This window comes from Passer domesticus, chromosome 21, assembly GCF_036417665.1.
Source record: "Passer domesticus isolate bPasDom1 chromosome 21, bPasDom1.hap1, whole genome shotgun sequence".
In the NCBI taxonomy this organism is placed as follows: Eukaryota; Metazoa; Chordata; class Aves; order Passeriformes; family Passeridae; genus Passer; species Passer domesticus.
In genome coordinates, this window is record NC_087494.1 from 1,218,294 (window position 1) to 1,236,781 (window position 18,488).

The following is an 18,488-nucleotide window of genomic DNA, read 5'->3' on the forward strand; positions in this document are numbered from 1 at the left end:
GGGGGGGACGGGGATTTGGGCATGGGGATTTGGGGACGGGGATTTGGGGACGGGGATTTGGGGACGGGAATTTGGGGATGGGAATTTGGGGACGGGGATTTGGGGATGGGGATTTGGGGGGTGAGGATTTGGGGAGGAGATTTTGGGCAGAGATGGGGATGTGGGCGGTGGGGTTAGGAACAGGGATGGGGACAGAGGTAGGGGACAGGAGTGGGGACAGGGAGGAGAAAGGGATGGGGACAGGGACAGGGACGGGGGCTGAAATGGGGACAGAAACAGGGACAGCACTGGGTGCCTCTGGTGCACCTTGGTGCCCAGCTCTGTGGTGTCCCTGGGGAAGGCAGGACAAGGTGGTGGCACTGCCACCGCTGTCCCACCCTGGTCTCACCACCGTGCAGGCCCCCCCGGCCACGGGCACAGCGTGGGGTGGCACTGCCCGGGGTCACCCGCGTGGTGAGGGGCTGGTGGCACTGCCCCCCACGGGGGGGGGTCCTTGCTTCCCACCCCCAGCACAGCCCTCGGGTGCCGGGTGACACCGTGCAAGAGCCCAGGGGACAACAGAGTGGCTTCCCCTGAGGGTCCCAGGGCCGCTGCCACCCCTCGGGCACGGTGACACCGAGCTGCCCACGCGCGGTGGCCGCGGGGGGAGCACAGGATGACGCAGGGGTGGGGACACAGAGGACGCAGAGCCGGGTGACACACAGGATGCTGCCAAACACCTTTGTTGGGGGGTTTCCTGGGGAAGGGCAGAGCTGGGGAGGGTGCGAGGCACTGCGGGCACCCTCAGCGCCGGGGGGATCGGGGGGGGCCCCGTGCCCACCGCGGCTCCGCCTGGTACGGGCACACCTTCGGCTGGGGGGGGGGGCGGCTTGGCGGCGGCCGGGGGGGACACCACGTTCACGTAGATGGCCGTGTCGGGGTGGGCAGCGCCTGCGGGGGGCACTTCTGTCAGCCAGGACCCTCGGGGGGCACACGGGGTGCCCTGCAGGGGGGTGGCAGGGGGGGTTTGGGGTCAGGGGAACGGGGGGGAGGCGGGCACGGGGGCGTGGGGAGGGGAATTTGGGGACAGGGTTACCTGGGCTCCGGCGGCAGCAGCGGTGGCCGAGCACGGCCATCGCCAGGAGAAGGGCGGTGCCCCCCAGGCCCCCCAGGAGCGGGCAGAGCAGCGCTGCAAGCACGGCCCGCCCGGGTCAGCCCGGCCCGGGACACCGACACGGCGGTGGAGGGCACAGCGGGGACAGCGGGGACACGTTTACCTGCCTGGTGTCCTCCAAGAGCTGCTGCGGAGAGGGGAAAGAGTCAGAAATGTCCCTGTCCCCGTCCCGGTCCCGGTCCCGGTCCCTGTCCCGGTCCCGGTCCCGGTCCCGGTCCCAGTCCCGGTCCCGGTCCACTCCTCACTGCGGCCACCCAAAGCTCCCCAAAATCTCCCCCCATGGGACCCCACCTACTCTGCTGTGACCCTCAGGACCCCCTCAAGCCCCTCGGCGGTGCCACCTCCCCGTGCCCCCCTGTCCCCCGCAGTCCCGGCCAGTCCCGGGAGCCCCGGGCAGTCCCGGGCAGTCACAGCAGTCCCGGGAGCCCCGGGCAGTCCCGGGCAGTACCGGGAGTCCCGGGAGCCCCGGGCAGTCCCAGCAGTACCGGGCAGTACCGGGAGTCCCGGGCAGTCCCGGGCAGTACCGAGAGTCCCGGGAGCCCTGGGCAGTCACGGGCAGTACCGGGAGTCCCGGGCAGTCCCAGCAGTACCGGGCAGTACCGGGAGTCCCGGGTAGTCCCGGGAGCCCCGGGCAGTCCCAGCAGTACCGGGCAGTCCCGGGAGCCCCGGGCAGTCGCGGGCAGTCCCGGGCAGTCGCGGGCAGTACCGGGGCTGACGCGGAGCTCGGTGCCGTTGCCGGTGGCGGTGGCGTGCCGGGGGATCTCCAGGGTCACCCTGCAGACGTAGCTGCCGCTGTCGCTGTCCCGCACCTGCGGCAGGCTGAGGGTGGCCCGGGGGGGCTGCCAGGCCAGCTGCGCCCCCCGGGCACAGCGGGGACGGGGGAACGGGGACGGCGGGGTGCCCAGGGACAGGCGGGTGGCGCAGAGCACCCCGAGCCCCCCGCCCCTCACCCACTCCATCCGCAGCAGGGTCCCGCCCTCGGCCACCTCCACCTGGCACGCCAGGGCCACCGTGTCACCCGCGGCCGCCTGCAGGTCGCCCGGCTCCTGGGTCACCCGCAGGGCGCCCGCTGTGGGGACAGCCCCGGGTCACCGGGGGTGGATGGAGCCCCGGGACACCCGTGGGGTGGGGGACGGGGGCACCCCGGGCTCGCTGCTCAGCTCTGTCACCTCTGACCACACCGCCCATCCTGTCCCCCTGCCGCAGCCGTGTCACCACCTCTGTCCCCATGACTGTCCCTCCCTCTGCGGCCTCAGCCCCCCTCAGGACAGATGTCCCCCCTCACTCACCCCAGGTGTCACACAGGCTGAGCCCCGTGTCCCCCCGGTGTCCCCAACCCCACAGCACGGCCACAGGGCGCCAGGCGCTGTCCCCACTGTCCCCCCAGCCCGCCTTGTCCCCACTCACCTCCCAGGAGGGGGATGAGGACCCCGAGCTGCCACATCCCCCTCCGGGCCAGCCCAGCCCCCTCCGAGGGGCCGCGTCCCCGGGGGTCCCTGTCCCCAAAGCCTCCTGGCCCTGCGTCACCCGTGACACTGTGACACTGTGACACTGTGACACTGTGACACTGTGACACTGTGGCTTCCGGCCCTGTGGTACGGGGGAGGTGACAGGGACAGAGAGCGGGACCACAGCGGGGACAGAGATGGGGACCTGGGTGGGGGCTGGGGACAGGGACTGGGGCACGGATGGGGCAGAGGTGGGGGGGGACAGGGATGGGGACAGAGATGGGGACAGGGACGGGGATAGGGATGGGGACGGGGATTTAGACAGTGATAGGGATAGGGATAGGGATGGGGACAGGGATAGGGACAGGGATGGGGACAGGGATTTAGGTTTGGGGACAGGGATGGGGACAGGGATACGGGACACCATCCCAAGCAAGGACAGGTGACAGCACCTGCTCAGGCTCCACCTTGATCCCGGAACCGCTCCAGCCTGGGGACGAGCCCCGTGGGGGCTTCCTCTGATCCCCCCAGAGCAGGGGGACCCCTCCTGCCCCCCGGGCGGCCTGGGGGGTTCAGGCTTCCTGGGCTCCCCACTCACTGTGACAGTGTCTCCCCGCGGTGACAATATCCCCCCCTCCCCTCGCCCCCAGCCCTGCCCCGGCGCCCCCCAACCCCCGGGGGTCGCGGCCTCCCTTCCCGGACTACAACTCCCAGCATGCCTCGGTGCTCGGGGGCGGGGCCGGCGCGGGGCGGGGCGGGGCGGGGCGGGGCGGGGGCGCCGCTCCCCCTTTGTTGGTGGCGGCGGGGCCGAGCGCGGCGGGGCCGGCCCGGAATGGGCGACCAGGTACGGCCCGAGCCCCCCGGCACCGGCACCGGCACCGGCAGCGCGCCGGGACACCGGGAGCCACCGGGGAGCGGGGATGAGGGCAGGGAGCGGGGGGATGGAGGATGGAGAGGGAGGGATGGAGGGAGAGGGGATGGACGGGTGGAGGGAGGGAGGGAGGAGGGAGGGAGGGATGAAGAAGATGAAGGAAGAAGGGCCCGAGGGATGGAGGAAGGAGTGATGGAGGAAGTGGGGATGGAGGGAGGAAGGGATGAAGGAGGGATGGAGGAAGAGCGGATGGAGGGATGGGAAGGAGGGAGGGAGGAAGAGGAAGGAAGGGATGGAGGAGGAGGGGTGAGGAGCGCAGGTGTGGATGGAGGATGCGGGGCTGAGGGGCTCAGGGAGGGACGGAGGGGAGCGGGGCTCGGCCCTGGCACACTCACACACACTCACCCTCACACTCACTCGCACACTCACATTGCCAAGTCATCGCCCCGCCATGCCGGGTGCCCGCGGTGCCCGGCCCGGCACGGCCCGGCACGGCCCGGCACGGCCCGGCACGGCCCGGGGGCAGCGCGGCACCCGCGGGCACTGACGGCCGCTGCAGGGCGCCGGGCAGGAATCTCTGCGCAAGATCATCACCACCCTGGCCGTGAAGAATGAGGAGATCCAGAACTTCATCTACTCCCTCAAGCAGATGATCCAGAACGTGGAGGTAGCCCCGGTCCCGCGCCCGGGCCCCCGGGCCGGGCCCGCTCGGCTCAGGCCCCGCTTGTGCCCAGGCCAACTCGGCGCGGGCGCAGCAGGACCTGGAGGCCGAGTTCCAGTCGCTCTACGCGCTGCTGGACGAGCTCAAGGAGGACATGGTGATGAAGATCAAGCAGGAGCGAGCCAGCCGCACCTACGAGCTGCAGGTGAGCCCCCAGGCCCATGGAGCCCCCAGGCCGGGAGCCCCCCCAGGCCTGAAGCCCCCCAGCCCAGAGACCCCTGGACCCTGGAGCCCTCCCAGCTCTGGAGCCCCCCTGCCCCAGAGCCCCCAGGCCTGAAGCCCTCTCCAGACCTGGAGCACCCCCAGCCTGGAACCTCCCATGGTCAAGAGGCCCCCCAGGCTTGGAGCCCCCCCAGCCCCTGGAGCCCCCCCAGGCCTGGAGCCCCCCAGCCCGGAGACCCCAGGCCCCTGGAGCCCTCCCAGCCCTGAAGCCCCCCTGGCCCAGAGCCCCCCCTGGCCTGGAGCCTCCCAGGCCTTGAGACCCCCTGTCTCTGGTGCCCCCAGGCCTGGAGCCCTCCCTGGCCCAGATGCTCCTGGCCTGGACCCCCCCAAGGCCTGGACCCCCCCAGCCTGGAGACCCCCTGGCCTGGAGCCCCCTCTCCCAGAGCCCCCTTAGGCCTGGAGCCCACCCTGTCCCTGGTGCCCCCAGGCCTGGAGCTTCCCCATCCTGGAGCCCTCCCTGGCCCCTGGAGCCCCCCAGCCCAGACCCCTCTCCCAGAGCCCCCTCTCCCAGAGCCCCCTCTCCCAGAGCCCCCCCCAGCCCGGAGCCCCCTCCCGGCCCCCCGGCTGCCCTGTGCCCTCCTCCCTGCAGGCCCAGCTCGGGGCGTGTTCCAAGGCCCTGGAGAGCTCCGAGGAGCTGCTGGAGGCGGCCAACCAGGCCCTGGGCACGGCCAACCCCCAGGACTTCTCCCAGGTGGGTCCCCGCCGTGCCGGGGGTGGCCCTGCCCGGCTGTCCCTGCGCTGGGCTGTCCTGACCCCCCCTTGCCACCCGCTGGATGCCACCCGGGGCCGGGCACCCCCTTTCTCTGCGCTGGGCTGGCTGTGCCTGGGGGGGAGCCCAGGGCCCCCCTTGCTCCTGACACGGAGGGGCACCATGGTGGGGGCACGGGGGGCACACGGGGTGCTGTGCCAGGGGTGCTGTGCCAGGTGAACCACTGAGGGATGCAGGGATGCTCTGGGATGCAGGGATGCTCAGGGGTCCTCTGGGATGCTGTGGGGTGTAGGGATGCTCTGGGATGCAGGGATTCAGGGATGCATCCCTCAGGGATGTTCAGGGGTGCTCTGGGATGCTCTGGCATGCTGTGGGGTGCTGTGGGGTGCAGGGATTCAGGGATTCAGGGATGCTTTGGGATGCAGGGGTGCTGTGGGGTGCAGGGATTCAGGATGCTCTGGGATGCTCTGGGATGCTCTGGCATGCTGTGGGGTGCTCTGGGATGCAGGGATTCAGGGGTGCAGGGGTGCTCTGGGGTGCAGGGGTGCTCTGGGGTGCAGGGCTGCTGTGGGGTGCAGGGCTGCTGTCCCTGCTGGGTGCCACAGCTGGTGCAGGTCCCGCATGTGCCCCCTGTGCCCGGCTCTGCTGCCTCACTGCTGCCTCTCTCCTCTTTCCCTCTGCGCTCACAAGGCGGCCAAACAGATCAAGGATAGGTACGGCCCCCCCCCCGAGCCCCCCGCCCACTAACCCCTGCTCCTCCTCCTCCTCCTCCTCCTCCTCCTCCTCCTCCTCCTCCTCCTCCTCCTCCTCCTCCTCCTCCTCCTCCTCCCCCCAGCCAGGGCCCCGCAGGGGTGGTCCCAGAGTGCTGGGGTGGTCCCGAGGGTGCTGGGGTGGTCCCGAGGGTGCTGGGGTGGCCCTGTGGCTGTGGGGTGGCTGTGCCCACCCTCCCCAGGGCCACGCAGGGCAGGGAGGTGCCCACCCCCGCTGAGCCCTGTCCCTGTCCTGGCACAGCGTGACGATGGCTCCGGCCTTCCGCCTGTCGCTCAAGGCCAAGGTCAGTGACAACATGAGCCACCTGATGGTGGATTTCGCCCAGGAGCGGCGCCTGCTGCAGGCCCTGGCCTTCCTGCCAGGTACTGCCAGGGCAGGGGGGCACGGGGGCACAGGGCACGGCCAGCCTGGCACTGGGGCAGGGGGGCACAGGGCAGGGCACGGCCAGCCTGGCACCGGGGCAGGGGGGGCACAGGGCAGGGCACGGCCAGCCTGGCACCGGGGCAGGGCACCACGGGATGGGGCAGTGCCAGGCCAGGGGTGCCTTCCCAGAGGGGCAGGAAGGTGCCAGGGATGAGGGGTTTGGGTGCTGTGCCCAGGGGGGGTCTCTGGGTGCTACGAGTGGGGTCCCCAGGGGTCCCATGGGTGGCACGCTTGAGGTCGGTGACTTGCCGAGCCCGTGGGGTGTGGGGGAGCCCTGGGGGTGCCCGGGAGTGCTGGGGGGCCCCTGTGTGGCAGGGAGGGGGGACACTGGCACGGCTGCTCCTGCGGGCAGTGCCCAGCGCCCCCGAGATCGACCTGGCGGAGTCGCTGGTGGCCGATAACTGTGTGACCCTGGCCTGGAGGATGCCCGACGAGGACAGCAAGATCGACCACTACGTGCTGGAGTACCGCAGGACCAACTTCGAGGGGCCCCCCCGTGCCAAGGAGGACCAGCCCTGGATGGTGGTCGAGGGCATCAAGGGCACTGAGTACACCCTGACTGGTGAGGGCACGGGGTGCAGCCGGGCGCCGGGGCTGTCCCAGGCTCTGCAGGGGACACGGGGGTGGCAGTGCCCTCCCGGTGCCACAGCCCGTGCCCCCGCCGTGCCCGCAGGGCTGAAGTTTGACATGAAGTACATGAATTTTCGGGTGCGGGCGTGCAACAAGGCGGTGGCGGGCGACTTCTCCGAGCCGGTGACTTTGGAGACCAGAGGTGGGTGCTGGGGGTAGCAGGTGCCCGTGTGCCCCCCGTGCCAGCCCTGCAGGGCGCTGGCCGGGCGGGGGGGGCCGGGGCACTGCTGACAGGGGCTGTCCCCAGCCTTCGTGTTCCGGCTGGACGCCAGCACGTGCCACCAGAACCTGCGGGTGGAGGAGCTGAGCGTAGAGTGGGACGCCACGGGCGGGAAGCTGCAGGACGTCAAGGCCCGTGAGAAGGATGGCAAGGGCAGGACGGCCTCCCCTGCCAACTCCCCTGCCAGGTAACGCCACCGCCGGGCCCCCCGCGCGGCCCCCGGGCCGGGCAGTGCCAACCCTGCCCTGTCCCTGTGTGCCAGGGTGGTGCAGTCCCCCAAGAGGATGTCCCTGGGCCGCGGGGGCCGCGACCGCTTCACCGCAGAGTCCTACACGGTGCTGGGTGAGGGGGCACCCTGGCTGGGGGTTTGGGCACCTGGGCAGGGGTTTGGGCACCTGGGTGGGGGGTTTGGGCACCTGGGCAGGGGTTTGGGCACCTGGGTGGGGTTTGGGCATCCTAGGTGGGGTTTGGGCACCTGGGCAGGGGGGTTTGGGCATCCTAGGTGGGGTTTGGGCACCTGGGTGGGGTTTGGGCACCTGGGTGGGGGTTTGGGCACCCTGGGCTGAGGGTTTGGGCACCTGGGGTGGGGGTGAGAGGGGCACCCGGAGGTTTGGGAGGCTGGGACACCCAGGGCTGGGGGGTTTGGGCACCTGGGGATGTGGGGCACTGGGGCATTTGGGGTGGGGGGTTTGGGCACCCAGGGGTTTGGGCACGCAGGGGTGTGGGTGAGGAGGGGACACCCAGGGGTGTGGGGTTTGGGCACGCAGGGGTTTGGACACCCAGGGGTGTGGGGGGTTTGGCACGCAGGGGTGTGGGTGAGGAGGGGGCACCCAGGGGTGTGGGGTTTGGGCAACCAGGAGTGTGGCAGGTTTGGGCACCCAGGGGTTTGGACACCCAGGGGTGTGGGGGGTTTGAGCACCCAGGGGTTTGGCACCCAGGGGTGTGGGGGGTTTGGCACGCAGGGGTGTGGGTGAGGAGGGGCCACGGAGTGAACAGAGCACAGGGGCCGGTTCAGCGGGGCAGGGCCCACCCGCGGCGGGGCGGGCACGGCGCGGGGCACGGCGCGGTGCCCGGGCAGAGCCGTGGCCGTGCCCCAGGGGACACGCTGATCGACGGGGACGAGCACTACTGGGAGGTGCGCTACGACCGCGACAGCAAAGCCTTCGGCGTGGGCGTGGCCTACCGCAGCCTGGGCAAGTTCGACCAGCTGGGCAAGACCCCCGCGTCCTGGTGCCTGCACCTCAACAACTGGCTGCAGGTCAGCTTCAGCGCCAAGCACAACAACAAGGCCAAGGCGCTCGACGTGCCCGTGCCCGACTGCATCGGCGTGCACTGCAACTTCCACGAAGGTGGGCTGGGCTGGGATGGGCTGGGATGGCACCTTCCTGGGCACGGGCACCTTCCTGGGCATTGGCACGTCCCTGGGCATTGACACCTCTCTGGGTGTTGAAACCTCCATGGGCATGGGCACGTCCCTGGGCACTGGTACCTCCCTGGGCACTGACACCTCCCTGGGCACGGGCACCTTCCTGGGCATTGAAACCTCCCTGGGCATGGGCACTTCCCTGGGCATTGAAACCTCCCTGAGTATTGAAACCTCCATGGGCATGGGCACCTCTATGGGCATTGAAACCTCCATGGGCATGGGCACCTCCCTGGGCATTGTCACCACCATGGCATTGAAACCTCCATGGGCATTGGCACGTCCCTGGGCATTGACACCTCCCTGGGCATTGAAACCTCCATGGGCACTGGCACCTTCCTGGGTACTGAAACCTTCCTGGGCACTGGCACCTCCATGGGCATTGGCACTTCCATGGGCCTTGGTACCTCCATGGGCATGGGCACCTCCATGGGCATGGGCACCTTCCTGGGTATTGAAGCCTCCCGTGGCCATTGTCACCCCCCGGGCCCCGTGCCAGGGCTGTGCCCGCCCCGTGCCCACTGTGCCCCCCCCCCAGGTTTCCTGTCCTTCTACAACGCCCGCACCAAGCAGCTGCTCCACACCTTCAAGGCCAAGTTCTCTCAGCCGGTGCTGCCGGCCTTCATGGTAAGGGGGGCAGGGCTGGGGGTCCCGGGGGGTGCCAGCGCCGCCCCCTGAGCCCGCGCCGTGCCCGCAGGTGTGGTGTGGCAGCTTCCAGGTGACGTCGGGCTTGCAGGTGCCCAGCGCCGTGCGCTGCCTGCAGAAGCGCAACAGCACGGCCAGCAGCTCCAGCCTGCCCTGAGCCGGGCACAGCACTGAATGTACCCCCTGTGCCCCCCCAGCGCTGCCCAGCGGGCTCTGCCGCCCCCCGGGGCTGCCCACGGCCCCCCCACTCCGTGCCCCCCCAGCACCGAGAGCTGCTTCTGGCCTGGAGAATAAATTGGGATGAGGTGTGACGTGCTGGCCGTGCGTGGGGCACGGGGGGGACTTTGGGGGGTCCCTGTGGCACCTCCGTGGTGCCAGGAGCAGGAGGGGGCTGGGTGGGCACAGGGTTCTTTATTTACAGCGCCCCCCCAAACATGAGGGGGTTCCTGAGCTTTCCTGAGGGGGAGGGGGGGCAGGGGGGGCACCCCGGGGTGTCCCCATCACTGAGCCTGGCGCTGCTGCAGCTTCCACTGCAGCTCCCGGAGCAGCTCCTGGGTCCTCCCTGTGCCGTGGGGGGGGGCTGTGAGTGCCCGGCAGAGAATCCCCCTCCCCCTGCCCCCCCCCAGGACCCCCCCGCTCCTCCCCACTGCCCCCCGAGCCGGGGACAGGACCCGGTGTCCCCGTGCTGGCACCCCCCGTGTCCCCTCGTTGTGCTGGGGGTGACAGCGGGGCCGGGGGGGCTCGGTGCGGGGGTGCCCCCTCCCCTCCCGGCCCCGTTCCCGCGGTCCCGGGCGGCCTCACCGGGGTCGTTCATGTAGAGCTGCTCCTCGGGCACCAGCCCCAGCCCGGGGGGGCTCCTGCCCCGCCTCGGGGCCGCCCTGGGAGTGGCCGCAGCTGGGGAGGGGTCCCCGTTCATCGGCACGAACTCTGGGGCAGGGCGGGGGGGGTCACGGGCCCTCCGTCTGCACCCGACACCCCCAGACCCCTCCGAGCCCCCCCAGACCCCTCTGAGCCCCCCCAGACCCCTCTGAGCCCCCCAGACCCCGCTGATCTCCCCAGACCCCGCTGAGCCCCCCAGACCCCGCTGATCACCCCAGACCCCTCTGAGCCCCCCCAGACCCCTCTGATCTCCCCAGACCCCTCTGAGCCCCCCAAGACCCCTCTGAACCCCCCAGACCCCTCTGATCTCCCCAGACCCCCTCTGAGCCCCCCAGACCCCTCTGATTCCCCCCAGACCCCGCTGATCTCCCCAGACCCCTCTGAGCCCCCCAGACCCCTCTGATTCCCCCCAGACCCCTCTGATCTCCCCAGACCCCTCTGAGCCCCCCAAGACCCCTCTGATCTCCCCAGACCCCTCTGAACCCCCCAGACCCCTCTGATCTCCCCAGACCCCTCTGAGCCCCCCAGACCCCTCTGAGCCCCCCCAGACCCCTCTGAGCCCCCCAGGCTGAGACACCCCAGCAGCTCTGCCCCCCAGCTCCCCAGCCCCCCCAGCGGCGCCCCCCGCGCCCCCCGGGCCGGTGCCCACCCAGCCGCGCGCTGTACTCGGGCTCCAGGGGCCGCAGGCTGCCCGCGCTGCTCCGCACGAAGAACTGCGCCACCTCCGCCAGCGACGAGCAGCGGTGCTGGGGACACGGCCGGCGTCACTCGGGGACCCCCGCGCCCCCCATCCCCTGCCCCCCGCTCCTTTGGGGGTCCCACCCCCTTGGCTGCAGCCCTTTGGGGGGTCCCTGTCTCTTGGGGGTCGCAGTTCCCGGGGATCCCAAACCTGAGCTGTTCCCTGTCCCCTCTTTTGGGGGGTCGCAGTTCCTGGAGCCGCAGCTCTCGGGGGACCCCCACCCCTTGGTGGCACCCTTGGGTGCTCCCGGGGCTCCCCGGGGGTGCCCAGCCCTGGGGCGGCACAGCCCACGCGGTGCCACTCCAAGGCTCCCTCCCCGGGGGGCTCAGGGGGGTGCCCGGGGTGGGGGTCCCTGTCCCCAGGGCCAGCCCCGCCTGTCGCCTGTCACCCACCGGGGTCTCCAGGTCGATGACGTAGCCCTGGGCCTCTCTCTTCACCCTGTAGTGCCTCAGCAGCGCTGTCCTGCGGGGGGGGGGGCTGCCTCAGGAGCTGGGGACCCCCTCGTGGGGCAGTCACCCCCCGCGGGACCCCCCTGGCACGGGGACCTTCCCCCTGGGGCCACCAAAGGAACGGGGACCCCCCCCGAGGGATCCCCCTCACCCTGGGACCCCCACCCCATGGGCACCCTGAGCCTGCCCTCGCACAGGACCCCTCCCCTTGGGGACACCCCTCCCGCGGTGACCCCCCGGTGTCCCCCGGTGTCCCCCGGTGTCCCCCGGCACGGACCCGCCCCGCTCCTGGCGCGTGGTGACCGAGACGCCCTGGCCGTGTCCCCCGGGCCGCAGCAGCAGGTTCCCCCGGGCCGCGCTCTGCTCCAGCAGCCGCTCGGCCTCGGCACGCGTCACCTGCAAAAAGCAGCTGGGGACCCTGGGGACCCCCCCGCTGTCACCCCCAGCCCTGCCCCGCCACCCCCAGCTGGGCCCCAGCGAGGATGGGGACGCCCCCCAGCCCCCGAGACCCCCGACTCACGGCTCAGAGGGGCTGGGGGACACGGCGGTGGTTGGGGACACGGGGGTGACCGGGGTCACAGGGGTGGTTGGGGACACGGGGGTGACCGGGGGGGACACGGAGGTGGTCGGAGGGGACACGGAGGTGGCCGGGGGGGACACGGCGCTGTCCCTGCGCTCCTGCTCCTCCCGCAGAGCCTGCAGCAGCTGGAAGGTGTGTCCGGGCAACAGCGCCAGGTCCCGGGGTATCTTCATCTGCGGGGGGTACACGGGGGTGGTGGCACAGAGGGGTCCCTGTCACGCCGGGACCCCCGGGCAGCGCCCCGCGCCCACCTTGGCCATGGTCAGGATGAATCCCCGCCACATCTCCTGCGTCTCCCAGCTCTCCATCTGCCAGGGGACACAGGGACGTGAGGGTGGCCTGTCCCCTGTCCCTTGTGCCCCCCACAGCCCGGTGCATCCCCTGCACCCCCAAATCCTTCCCCCTCTGCCCTCCAGCCTCCCCAGTCCCAAAATCCTGTCCCCTCTCTGTCCCTAAACCCTTCCCTTTCCCTCCCCAGTGCCCCCTGCTGTCCCTGTCCCAAAACCCAGTCCCCTTGTCCCCCCAGTCCTGAAATCCTGTCCCCTCTGTACCCCCAGATCCCCCCTCCAGGTACCCCCACTGCCCCCGGGTACCCCCAGCCCCCCATTGCCCCCCCCTCACCTTCATTGTCACCTCCTGTCCCCTCAGCCTGAGGACGAGCGCCCCGTCCTCGGCCTGCACCGTCACCAGCTCGCCCAGGTCCAGCAGCTCCAGGGGCTGGGGGCACCCAAGGGTGGGACCCCGGCCCAGGGACACCCCCACCTCAGCCGGGGTCCCCCCAGTGTCACCCGAAGGTGCCGTTCTCGGGGGCCCGTGCCCAGGGGGGTTCATGGGGACGGGTCCCCAATCCGGGGGGTTTCTCCCCACGGGGAGGGGGCACAGGGGTCCCACCCTGAGGGGACCCTGCCCAGGGGCATCTCCAGGGCCCGGGCAGGACGGGGGGGTCCCAATCTGGGGGGTCCCAGAGGTCCCGGCCTGGGGGAGCCCCCCCAGTCCCACCCAAAGGTTCTTGTCCTGGGGGTCCCACCCTGAGGGGCCCCAGCCCGGGGGTGTCTCCAGCCCCGGGGGTCCCGCCCAGAGGAGCCCCGGTACCTCGCGGTCCTGGGGCCCCCTGTAGAAGGCGAGATGGAGCCCCCGCAGCCCGGCCCAGAGCCTCCGGTAGCCCTGCGGGGAGGGACGGGCTCGGCACCGGCACCGGGAACCGGGAACCGGGAAACGTCACCGGGAACCGGGAAACGGCACCGGGAACAAGGAAACAAACGGCACCAGGAACAGGGAAGCGGCACCGGGAACGGGGGAAACGCCACCGAGAGTCGGCACCGGTACCAGGAACCAGGAACCGGGAACACGGAAACGGCACCGGGAGCCGGCAGCAGCACCAGGAGCACGGAACCGGCCCCGGGCTCCGCAGGGAGCACAGCCGGTGGCCCCGGGCGGCTGAGGGGACACGGGGAGTCGGTCCCGGAGGGGACAGTGCCTGGGAGTGCCGGAGCGGCCCCGGTGTCCCCGGGTACCCGAGGGTCGCTCCTGGCGCTCGGTCCCGGCGAGTCCCAGGCGCCGGTGCTGGGCCCCGCCGGTGATCGGTCCCGGGGGTGCCGGGCTCGGTCCCGGCGGTGTCGCCCACCTGATCCCGCGGGCCCCGCTTGTCCACGAAGCCCTCGTAGTAGTGGCGGGCCCGGGGCCGGGTCCCCCGGGGCAGCGGCACCGGCCGCTCCATCTCCGCCGCCGCGCAGGAGCCGCCGCCGCTCCCGGGCCGGCCCCGCCCGGGCGGGGCGAAGGGCGGCGGGCGGCTGTCCCCGTGTCCCGGTGTCCCGGTCCGGGGCATCCCCGGGGCGGGCTGAGCCCCCGGGACCCTCCATTCCCACGCAGCAGGTGCGGGGCTGCGCCCCCGACAGGCTCCGGTTCCCGCTGCCGGTGTCCCCGGTGCCCCTCCCGGGGCGAGGGGCGGCGGGCGGGGGTCCCGGCGGGGCTGGGGGTCCGTGACCGGCGCCGGGCTGAGCCCCCGCGCCCCCCGCCCGCTGCGGCAGGTGCCGGGGCGAACCCAGCAGGTTCCTGCCGGTCCCCCCCGCCCGGTTCCGGTGCCGGTGTCCCCCCCTCTCCCGGGGCCGGGGCGAGGGGCGGCGGGCGGGGGTCCCGCCGGGTGTGTGGGGGGGTCCGTGTGTCAGTGAGGGGCTGAGTCCCCGTGTCCCCCCCCCGCCGGTGCTGCAGGTGCGGGGCTGTCCCCCCCCGGTGCCGGTGTCCCCTCGCCCCCCCGGGCGGGGCGGGGCGCCCGGGGCCGCCCCATCACGTGTCGCCGCCGCCGCCGCCGCGCGCACCGGGGGGAGGCGGGAGCGGCGGGAGCGGCGGGAGCGGAGCATGGCAGGTACCGGGGGGCGGGGGCGCGCCGGGCACCGGCACCGGGAACCGGGAACTGGGAGCGGGGAATCGGACACGCACCGGGCACCGGGCACGCACCGGGATCGCGCGCACCGGGCACGCACCGGGCGCCGAACACGTACCGAGCACGCGCACGCCGGGCGCGCGCCGGGCGCCCGGCACCGGACGCGCACCGGGAACCGGACGCGCGCGCACGGACACGCGCCCCGGCCGGGGACGCGCACCGGTCACTCGCTCCCCCCCCCCCCCCCCCCCCCGGGGACACCCGGGGCACGCGCGTGCACCTGCCCGAGCGCGCGCCCGCGGGACCTCGGCGGGGACAGCCCGGGACGTCCCGGGACAGCCCCGGGGCAGGAGCGGGGCGGGGACACCCCGCCCCCGGGGTCGTGTCGTGGGTCACCCCCGGCCTGCCCCGCAGCCCCCCGGGCTCTGCTCAGCCCCGTGTCCCCCGCCACGGCCCCGTGCTCTCGGCTTCCCCAGCCCGGTCCCTCGGCCGTGTCCCCACGTCCCTCAGCCCGTTCCTGTGCCCGCCAGCCGTGTCCCCGTGTCCCCGTCTCCCCAGTCCTTTATTGCCCCCCCCCGTGTCCCCACCTCCCATGCCCGAGTCCTCCTGTCCCCGTGTCCCCTCCGTGCTTGTGTCCCCCCGTCGCTGTGAGTCCCTGTCCCCGTGTCCCCATCCGCAGGCACAGACCAAGGGGGGGACCCGAGGGTGCTCTGGGGGGACACCCGGGGGTGCTGTCACACCGTGTCCCCCCCGCAGCGCTGGCGGCCGCCTCCCCCGGCGGGGACGAGTGTCTGGAGGAGGATGAGGACGAGCTGGAGCCGGGGCTGGACGAGGCCGAGGCCGAGCCGGAGGGCGGGGGGCGGCGCGAAGGCGGCGGGGGCGGCCCGGGGGGCGCTGCTGACCCGCAGGGGCATCACCCTGAGGGTCCTGCTCCGAGACGGGCTCCTGGAGCCGGGCAGGGGCGTCCTGTCCATCTACTACCTGGTGGGCATGGGGACACGGAGACACGGTGGGGACAGGGACAGGGAGGGGGACAGGGGAGAGAGATGGGGACAGGGGAGAGGGAAAGGGACTGGGAACAGGGATGGGGACAGGGAAAAGGGATGGGGACAGGGAGAGGGGATGGGGACAGGGGAGAGGGATGGGGACTGGGAGAGGGAAAGGGACTGGGAACAGGGATGGGAACTGGAAAAAAGGATGGGGACTGGGAGAGGGATGGGGACAGGGAGAGGGAAAGGGACTGGGAACAGGGATGGGAACTGGAAAAAAGGATGGGGACTGGGAGAGGGATGGGGACAGGGAGAGGGAAAGGGACAGGGAGAGGGAAGGGGACTGGGAGAGGGAAGGGGACTGGGATCAGGGATGGGGACAGGGAGAGGGGATGGGGACAAGGAAAAGGGGTGAAGACAGGGAGAGGGGATGGGGACTGGGAACAGGAATAGGGACTGGGGATGAGGAGGGGAACAAGAAACAGAGATGGGACAGGAGACAGAGATGGGACAGGAGACATGGGACAGGGAAAAGGACGGGAAGCAGGACACAGGATGAGGACAGGGGGTGTGGGATGAGGGCAAGGGACACTGATGGCGAACGTGGCACAGTGACGGCACTGAGGGAGAAGTGATGGGGACAAGGGGACTCCCGCCATTGTCCCCAGGGCAAGAAGTTCGTGGGGGACCTGGGCTCGGACGGGACCATCACCTGGCAGGAGACGGGGCAGGTGTTCAACTCGCCCAGCGCCTGGGCCACGCACTGCAAGCGCCTGGTGAACCCCGCCAAGAAGTCGGGCTGCGGCTGGGCGTCCGTGCGCTACAAGGGCCAGAAGCTGGACCAGTACAAGGCCGCGTGGCTGCGCAAGCACCAGCCCAACGTGCCACCCCCCGAGGAGGTGCGACCGCCGCCGCCTCCCCCTGGCACCCCCGGCGTGGGGGGCGAGCTGGGTGCCAGCCCCGTCTGCCCGCAGGGCTTGGCCAGCGAGGGCGAGGAGGAGGAGCTGCCCGAGGATGAGGAGGAGGAGGCGGCCAGGGAGGGTCGGGTGGCGCTGCCGGAGCCGGCAGCTCCCAAGAAGCCGGAGGAGAGGAGCAAGAAGCAGCAGGGCAAGGGCCTGGCGGAGCCGGCGGGGACGGGTGAGCTGCCGGGGGGTGCCGGGGGGCCCGGGCGGCGCGGCCGCGGTGACGGGACCCTGTCCCCTGTCCTTGGCAGATGCCGGGAAAAGGCTGGAGGTGAAACCCCGCGTGCCCGTCCGCTACTGCACCCTGGGCACCCGCGACTCGGCCAGGTAGGGGACAGGGCACCCCGGGGCGCAGCAGGGCGGGGACAGCGGGGACAGCGGTGGCAGCGGGGCTGTGGCTCTTCCAGGAACCCCCAGACCCTGGTGGAGGTGACATCCTTTGCCGCCATCAACAAATTCCAGCCCTTCAACGTGGCCATCTCCAGCAACGTCCTGCTGCTCCTGGTGCGTCCCCTGCCCAGGCTGGGACATCGCTGATGGCACTGGGGACACCCGCAGCCAGCGGGGTGTCCCTCGTGTCACCGTTTTAGTGCTGAACCGTTGATTTTAACCCTTTCCTTTAGGATTTCCACAGCCACCTGACGCGGAGCGAAGTGGTGGGGTACCTGGGGGGGCGGTGGGACACCAACACCCAGCGTAGGTGGGGTTTGGGGGGGTGGGGGTGGCTCTGCCGTGGCCCGGGGCTGTCACCCAGCCCTGTGTCCCCGCAGTGCTGACGGTGCTTCGAGCCTTCCCGTGCCGGACCCGCCTGGGCGACGCCGAAGCCGCGGGCGCTGTGGAGGAGGAGGTGAGGGGCCGGTCCAGCCTGGGGGGCGGGCAGGGGGCTCTGGACTCACGGTTTGTGCCCCCCCAGATCTGCCAGAGCCTGTTCCTGCGGGGGCTGTCGCTGGTGGGGTGGTACCACAGCCACCCCTTCGGGCCCGCGCTGCCGTCCCTGCTCGACATCGACGCGCAGATGGATTACCAGCTCAAGCTGCAGGGCAGCGGCAACGGCTTCCAGCCCTGCCTGGGGCTCATCTGCGGTACGTGCCCGCGGCCCGGGGCTCCCCGGGGGCTGGGGCTGCTGCCACCCCCCTGTGCCAGCCCCCTGTGTCCCCACAGGGCCCTTCTACCACGGCAACCCCGGCGTGGAGTCCAAAATCGCGCCCTTCTGGGTGATGCCGCCGCCTGAGGTAGCGAATTTGGGGTGGGGTCCCCCGGGGTGGTGTCGGGTCCCGGAGCTGTGCAGTGACCCCTGCCCCGTTCCCCCCTCCCCAGCAACGGCCCAACGACTACGGGATCCCCATGGAGGTGGAGGTCACCTACATCCAGGACGGGTTCCTCACCAACGACGTCGTGCAGGAGATGGTGAGAGGGGGCTGGGGGTCCCCAAACCCCCCCGAGCCCGTTGGGGGCAGGCTGGTGCCCCACCACTTGTCCCCATGCTGCCCTTAGCCCCGGGGATGGTGGCAGTCCCTTCTCCAGCCCCCCGGGGCTACCGAGGGTTGGGGTCCCCCTGCCTGGCTTTGGGGCACCCCCAGGGCCTGCAGCCCCTCTGTGCCCCCCCAGACGCTGCTGGTGGAGTTCTATAAGGGAGCCCCCGACCTGGTGAAGTTCCAGGAGCTGTGGAGCCAGGACCAGACCTACCTGGACAAGCTGAAGGTGGGAAGGGCTGGGAGGGGAGGGGGGGCTCCCATTCCCTGTGCTGGAACGAAGTGGGGTTCGCCCCCCCAGGGCTCCCTGGCCTCCCGCACCCCCAAAGACCAGAGCTTCACCCACGTCCTGGAGCAGATCTTCAGCCTCCTCAGGCTCAGCGGGTGAGGGCCCCGGGCCCCTCGACTCGGACCAGGCGCCTCCCGCAGCCCGGGCGGGGCTCGCAGCCCCGGGGCTCTCCCGGCCCCGGCTCGGGGCAGCTCCCGGAGCTCCCCGCGACCCCCCGGCCCCGCCCTGCCCCGGGGGCGGCCGTGCCGGGGGGGATCCGTGGGTCAGTGGTTTGTGGAAGTGGTAGTTTGATTAAAGAGCAGTTCCTGAGAGGTGGCTCTGCTGGCTGGGGACATCCTGCCATGGCCTGGACTGAGGGGATGTGCAAGGGAATTCCTCCCTGGAGGGTGGCAGGCCCTGGCTTGGGGTGCCCAGAGCAGCTGGGGCTGCCCCTGGATCCCTGGCAGTGCCCAGGGCCAGGCTGGACAGGGCTGGGAGCACCTGGGACAGTGGGAGCTGTCCCTGCCCGTGACC

At 71.8% G+C, this 18,488-nt stretch overlaps 4 protein-coding genes across 5 annotated transcripts; 2 read left to right on the forward strand and 2 right to left on the reverse strand.

The window, feature by feature from the left end:
* Window positions 1-442: 442 nt before the first annotated feature.
* TMIGD2 (transmembrane and immunoglobulin domain containing 2) lies at window positions 443-2,882 on the reverse strand. Its single transcript, XM_064396039.1, has 5 exons — window positions 2,561-2,882; window positions 1,860-2,222; window positions 1,257-1,280; window positions 1,076-1,168; window positions 443-930 (listed from the first exon to the last, which is right to left on the reverse strand). Exons 1-5 carry the CDS (start codon window positions 2,595-2,597, stop codon window positions 443-445), a joined length of 1,005 nt encoding a protein of 334 aa, XP_064252109.1. The 5' UTR covers window positions 2,598-2,882.
* A 461-nt stretch (window positions 2,883-3,343) lies between these two features.
* FSD1 (fibronectin type III and SPRY domain containing 1) lies at window positions 3,344-9,547 on the forward strand. Of its 2 annotated transcripts, none has more exons than XM_064396433.1 (13): window positions 3,344-3,445; window positions 4,032-4,139; window positions 4,207-4,338; window positions 5,005-5,106; window positions 5,815-5,837; window positions 6,136-6,257; window positions 6,671-6,880; window positions 6,992-7,090; window positions 7,196-7,355; window positions 7,431-7,510; window positions 8,266-8,517; window positions 9,130-9,218; window positions 9,289-9,547. In XM_064396433.1, the coding sequence occupies exons 1-13, from the start codon at window positions 3,434-3,436 to the stop codon at window positions 9,391-9,393; spliced, it is 1,494 nt and encodes a 497-aa protein (XP_064252503.1). In that variant the 5' UTR covers window positions 3,344-3,433; the 3' UTR covers window positions 9,394-9,547. The 2 variants fall into 2 exon arrangements, with proteins under 2 accessions (XP_064252503.1, XP_064252504.1); XM_064396434.1 differs by having other exon boundaries at window positions 3,375-3,445; window positions 4,122-4,139.
* Window positions 9,548-9,651: 104 nt separating this feature from the next.
* STAP2 (signal transducing adaptor family member 2) lies at window positions 9,652-14,040 on the reverse strand. Its single transcript, XM_064396439.1, has 9 exons — window positions 13,508-14,040; window positions 12,505-13,047; window positions 12,135-12,191; window positions 11,824-12,056; window positions 11,581-11,721; window positions 11,247-11,316; window positions 10,765-10,861; window positions 10,038-10,163; window positions 9,652-9,798 (listed from the first exon to the last, which is right to left on the reverse strand). Exons 1-9 carry the CDS (start codon window positions 13,706-13,708, stop codon window positions 9,737-9,739), a joined length of 1,530 nt encoding a protein of 509 aa, XP_064252509.1. The 5' UTR covers window positions 13,709-14,040; the 3' UTR covers window positions 9,652-9,736.
* Window positions 14,041-14,141: 101 nt separating this feature from the next.
* MPND (MPN domain containing) lies at window positions 14,142-18,284 on the forward strand. Its single transcript, XM_064396441.1, is given in 14 exon segments — window positions 14,142-14,245; window positions 15,020-15,159; window positions 15,161-15,247; window positions 15,921-16,151; window positions 16,227-16,389; window positions 16,466-16,541; window positions 16,622-16,718; window positions 16,838-16,910; window positions 16,985-17,061; window positions 17,128-17,296; window positions 17,376-17,446; window positions 17,532-17,621; window positions 17,823-17,915; window positions 17,988-18,284. Coding segments are annotated over 14 exon segments (1,461 nt in total). The 5' UTR covers window positions 14,142-14,238; the 3' UTR covers window positions 18,075-18,284.
* Window positions 18,285-18,488: the final 204 nt, after the last annotated feature.